Source organism: Anopheles arabiensis, chromosome 3, assembly GCF_016920715.1.
Source record: "Anopheles arabiensis isolate DONGOLA chromosome 3, AaraD3, whole genome shotgun sequence".
Lineage (NCBI taxonomy): Eukaryota > Metazoa > Arthropoda > Insecta > Diptera > Culicidae > Anopheles > Anopheles arabiensis.
Window position 1 is genome coordinate 18,070,602 of NC_053518.1, and position 6,107 is coordinate 18,076,708.

The following is a 6,107-nucleotide window of genomic DNA, read 5'->3' on the forward strand; positions in this document are numbered from 1 at the left end:
CACGTATGCTTTACAGGTTATTTTTCTTATACGTCCTATTTTGGGGCTTCACTTTCTTGCTCTATTTTGATACACTCTAGTAGCTTGTTCTATTAATAGAACTGAGTTTGTTCACATTTCAACGTACTGCCCTGTGTGTAGAATCTCTACATTTTTCAATTAGTTTTGTCGTTTGCTGTTGTATGTAGCTATCGAGTGGAGTTACGCGATATCAGTGGGTATCATTCTTAACTTACATTATGTAGATTTTGACAGCCACAAAGGAAAGTGTGGGTAAGATAAACTCATTAAGAGAGTTTGACCCTGTCGTAAGATACTCTCAACCTGTCCGTGGGAAAGCATCTTACTATCCAAAGTGAGGCCCAAATATTTTACCTTGTTAGTCCATTCGACCAGAACGCCGTTAACCTCAACCCTGCTGTGCATTGTTGGGATCAAAGACCGTTTGCGTCGATGTGGGACAATCATGACCTGACTCTTGGCCACGTTGACACGGGTTTTCCAGCTTGAAGCATATTGTATATAAGTATCAAGGCAGCGCTGAGCACGACGACTCACCTCTGTCAGAGATCTACCCTGCACCGCAATGGCAGTGTCATCTGCGAATAAGAAAATTTTACCATCACAAGGTAGTGCCGGAATATCCGCAGTGTACAGGATGTACAATAGTCCCAATAGACCCAGCAAACTACCCTGTGGCACCCCGGCCGGAAGTAAGTGTACATCTGAGAGCGTCGTACCCAGGGCTACCCTGAACATCCTTTGTTGTAGATAGTTTGAAATTATCTTTGTAAGGTACATTGGAATGCCAAACGTGAATGAAATTGCTCCTCAGGGATAAGATCAAGTGTCTCCACAGTTTCCTGAAGGGAGTCATATTTATATGTTTTCAATATCTATTTGACCAGGATAATCGATCGAACGTACGCTGATGCTTGTATAAATTGGAAAAGATCCTAGATCCTCATATCGTTCCTTTTAGCGATAGCAATCCCTATAAATCACGATTAAAATGTCTTGGGATCTCCGTAAGTAGGAAATATCATAGAAACACCTGACATCTGATTTCTTTGTGCTCTTGCTATATTTACCCTATATTTATTTGTATATTTATTTGTATTGCTATATTTACCCGTTCCGACTGTTCTTGAGCTAGTCTATAGCAAATGCATCCTTACCTTTGTCATTATTCCACAAAGTTGCTCTGGTCTCTAACACTGGTCTTGTTGTTGTCAATAAATTATTGTTTTAGGCTTGAATGTCCTCATTTTTCAATGTTTCCTTCGTGTCAGCTAAAGCAACTTCCCTTATTGTAGACTAGCTTATAGCCTCAATAATGTTATCACAAGTACTACAAACTGGTTGTTTTTGTACAAACAAATCACAACCTTTGCTCTCTATTAGGGTTTTTACGATGTTGATATCACTAATAGTAAGTCGGAAAGCGGCTCGTTTCCGTTATGAAGCAAACAAGATGGTGGTGGAAATCCGCAAAACTAAAATCATTTTTGATTTTTGTAAAAATGATAACAGAAAAAAATCGAAATTTCATGTTACAGTGTCATGTTTATATGAGTATTTTTTGTTCTCTTGTAAGGTACATTTAGAGCTCCCAAAATCTTCATTTTCGTAAGACTCAAATTATAATCAAAATGCCTAGAAAGCAATCAGGGCCTTGACGATCCATCTTCAAATTAAACTACGTTAAATGAGTTCTGTTTTTGCTTCAAATTGTCTACTCACTTAGCGCATAATGTCATTATTTATGAAATATTAAACAAGAAATAAATATTAATATTGCTGGTATCAGTGTATTATAGAAATTGCACCGTAATGTTATTGGATGTTTTCTTATAGGATATATTGAAAACAGAACTTAATTTCCATGTCCAAATCATAAAACCCATGCTAACAAGTGCAACGCCATCCGCTATTTGTTCTTTCCCGCTGTTCTATGTAACCCAACATTGTTTCGTTTGAATGTACCACCAACTCTTCAAGCAGAAAATCAATTCAAAACGCAACACATCTCACTGAATAAATAATAATAAAAAAATGAAAGTAGAAGAAAAAAAACGCCACACATAAAAAAAAACAGTTAAGCTTCGAAAATGGCAGACCAACTAGCGTTAGCTAACTTGAAAGCCAACGATGCTAGCGTCTATATTTCCGAAACCTAAATTCCTCGCATGGCTGCCGAGGAGCATCTAAGCTAATGTTGGCTGTGCTGAATATTGGCGCTATGTGTATTCGCCGCAAGAACGGTTTGTGCCGGCAACAGCAATAGGGCAATTCTATTGTTTCTAGCCGGCGTAGCAACGCGCCGCTTAAATCCGATTAGCGCAATCAGAATAATCGAAACGGCCAGCTCGTCGGTTAGTTCACAGATTTGTTTTATGCATTCTGAACGCACCCAACCGCGATACGTTCGTGATGTTTAATCGAAAAAAGCTCCTTCAATCTGGCGTACTTCCTCCCTTCTTCGTCGTTTTCTGTCCACCATCGACAAAAAAGGGCCGGTCTAGCGATTCCATTCCAGCGACTCATCAAAAGCATAAAATTTAGTGCAATAATAATTTGTGCTTCATCATCACCCCCGGAGGAGCCCCCGGGAGAGGGGTGAGGTTTGGGTTGGTTGGGTTTTGGGGGTGGTGAAGCGGTGGAGCATGGTATGGCACACACAAAACACACCGTACAAACGCCGTGAAGAAGGTGCACCGATCAGTACAGTCACCCTTTCTTTCTCGCTCGCTCTCTCGTCCATTTCTTACGATCGTTGAGATGCTTCAAAGACACGACATGAAGAGCCCCCCCCCTCCCCACCAATGCGTATGTATTGCATGTGTAAGAGCGAAAGTTGAGCGGCTTTACTGCTCAGCGTTATATGCCAATGTGGACAACCCTCCCCTTTCCTTTCCTTTTACCACCGGGGAGGCGATCGGATTATTGGTTCAGTGCACCGGGCGGATGGTGCAAACTTTTCTTCGCTCACAGCTGTTCGCTCCACATGAAACCTCCTTCCCTTTCCTCCCTCTCTCTCTATAGCTCACCGACCAACCAACACGAGGCCCGAAGTGGGGATTTCCCCGGCGCCCGAAAACGCTCCGCTTTTCCGACTCTCTAGGCGCGATCGGTTTCGTTGAGCGCCCCTCTTCTTCTTTGGTACCGAGAAGCCCCGGCCGAGCGTTGTATATATACCGGTGCGTGCGGGCTTTTCAAATCAGTACCTACTTCGGTCTCGCTTGTTCTATACACTTTTTGCTCACAATGCGAATGGTATGTGTGTTTTAGTTACATTTACTTGGGGCAGTGAAAAGCATGGTTTGAAGCATCAAACCAAGATCGGCAAAACCAGTTCAGTGACAATAACCAGAAATACAAAAAAATGGATACGAAAAGCAACAAACGCAAATGGATTAAGTGCACAGTGATCACAGAGATCCTCAGAGAAGGAAAGCTAGTACATCCTGAAGGCTATAGGAGCCTACGTGGAAGTTAAATTGAAGTGAACCTCATGGATTGTGTCGAAATTCACTAAAAAAAAAAGTTCTTTGTAAAAATCTAGAGCAGAAGAATTACCAAAAACATGTTTGCTTTTCGTACTCCAAACTGTGATCTTTCGAAGTGTCTTCCAAAAATATCCCAAGAACTCTTGAACTATCAGCTCCAAACGTGATGCTCACTGAAGTGGTTTTGTGATCTGTTGTTTTTTTTCGGGGAATCCTCCAACCAAACCATTCCAGGATGTCGTCTGACCGTCTGATCCTCACGCTCCTCTTCTCCGTCTTTACTTGCAGATCATAGTTCCTTGTTGTCTTGCCCTATTTGTGGCACTGGTCACATGCGAGGGTGACGTGAAAGCGGACTCGAAGGCGGAGGAAACCCAAGTAGAGGCGAAGGAATCGCAGAACCTGGAGAAGCGCGGCCTGCACTCCTCCTTTGGCGATTTCGGCCATGACTTCGGTGGACACGATGAGCATCACCATCACCACGAGCACATCAAGACGGTGACGATTGAGAAGAAGATCCCGGTGCCGTACACCGTCGAGAAGCACGTCCCGTACACGGTCGAGAAGAAGGTGCCGTACGAGGTGAAGGTCCCGATCCCGCAGCCCTACATCGTCGAGAAGAAGGTGCCGGTGCACTACAAGGAAGTGGTGAAATACCCAGTCCACGTCCCGGCTCCGTACACCGTCGAGAAGAAGGTGCCGTACGAGGTGAAGTACCCGGTCGACAAGCCGTACGAGGTGAAGGTACATGTTCCGCAGCCCTACACCGTCGAGAAGAAGGTCCCGTACGAGGTGAAGGTGCCGGTCCCGGTCCCGTACACCGTCGAGAAGAAGGTCCCGTACGAGGTGAAGGTTGAGGTGCCCGTCCCCAAGCCGTACACCGTCATCAAGAAGGTGCCGTACGAGGTGAAGGTCCCGGTCGACAAGCCGTACAAGGTGGAAGTCCCGAAACCGTACCCGGTGGAGGTCCCGAAACCCTACCCAGTTGTCGTGGAGAAGAAGGTCCCGTACGAGGTGAAGGTTCCGGTCGACAAGCCCTACAAGGTGGAGGTGCCCAAGCCGTACAAGGTGGAAGTTAAGGTGCCGTACCCAGCCCCGTACACCGTCGAGAAGAAGGTCCCGTACACCGTGGAGAAGCCGATCCCGTACGAGGTGAAGGTCCCGATCGACAAGCCGTACCCGGTGTACAAGGAAGTTAAGGTGCCGGTCGAGAAGGAGGTCCCGTACCCGGTGAAGGTCCCGTATCACGTACCAGTCCATGTTCACAAAGAAGAACACCATGATCATTCGTATGAACACCACGAACACGATCTGCACTAAACCCTGAGCTGTATCCTGTATCCCCCTTACAACAAATCCCCCCTCCCCAAACTTGTTATTCTAGTTAGTTGTTGATCATTTCAGTATGCAGCAGGTGGACGCGCTACAGCAACCAAAAGCGCTGAATGTTCCTGTCGTCCACCGGGGCTGTCATACGGGAAAGGAAAACCAACCGCCTCTGTGTGTGTGTGCGTTTCGCCTCATAATACCTAAGACCGAGCTGTACATGTAGATGTTTATTTCATAATGTTTTTCATCCATCCACCATACCATACCACAACTCACCTCAAAACACCTCAGACATCACACTCCGGTGGAGTTGTGCGATCCCCAAAAAAAACAAACACAACGAAGCCGCTCATTTTACATTTTACGATCGACCGTTTTGCGGGATCGAGAGTTTTGCAGCAAAGGGGTCAGCAAGAGCCACAGGGAAGTGATTGATGCCTTCTTGCCACCCTCCATTCGGATGTGTTCCATCAGCGCTGATGATCCCAGCTACTGTTCTGAGGATAAATCTCGCCGGCTCATCCGTGTGATACAGGGGGGAAGTTGGTTTGATCCTTCCCCTGTTCAAGCTTCTCGATGCTCCCCAAGGCACGCTCCCGGGAAGAGATTGTTTCCCCAAATGAGTTTTTGTTTTACCAAAGCGAATGAATTTAGTTTTGCGCTGTTTGTTTTTCGTTTTTGCTTGTTCGAGATCAACCGGTTGGATAATTGATTTCAAGTTTTTGTTTGTTTTATACTAGCTTTGAGCTTTTTTTTTTGTTTGTTAAATGATGTTTTATACCAAAAAAGAAATTAACCCCAAAACCAACAGTTTCACAGGAAAAAATAACCCTGATGCAAAAATACGGGAGGATAATGGAAAAAAACGCCAGCCAGATCCAAGTTGAGAGATAAAGATGCTATAGAGACCAGGAGCAAAAAAACCCGAACTCAAGCGAAACCGAGTGTTATCGATCGATGTGATATGTTTGAAATAAAAACAAAATGTTGAAAAAGAAATAACAAAACTGAGTTATTATTTATAAGTAAAAAAACGAACCAGCAAATGAAAGCGAGAAAAAGAAATGTGAAAGAAAACATAACAAATGAAAAAGAAAATCAACAACATATTAGCAATGCATAGCAATCAAAACACAAACAAAACAAAACAAAATCAAACAAAAAATACAACGAACTCAACGCAAACACTTCCTTCTTCTTCGACTGATTGTAATTGCATTTGATTGGCCTAATGCGGAAGACGATCGGTAGCGATCGATGACCGTGGTT

The 6,107-nt window shown here is 44.3% G+C and overlaps 1 protein-coding gene across 1 annotated transcript; it reads left to right on the forward strand.

The window, feature by feature from the left end:
* Positions 1-3,172: 3,172 nt before the first annotated feature.
* Positions 3,173-5,840, forward strand: LOC120904039 (skin secretory protein xP2). The gene is made up of 2 exons (XM_040313756.1): positions 3,173-3,276; positions 3,798-5,840. The coding sequence occupies exons 1-2, from the start codon at positions 3,268-3,270 to the stop codon at positions 4,827-4,829; spliced, it is 1,041 nt and encodes a 346-aa protein (XP_040169690.1). The 5' UTR covers positions 3,173-3,267; the 3' UTR covers positions 4,830-5,840.
* Positions 5,841-6,107: the final 267 nt, after the last annotated feature.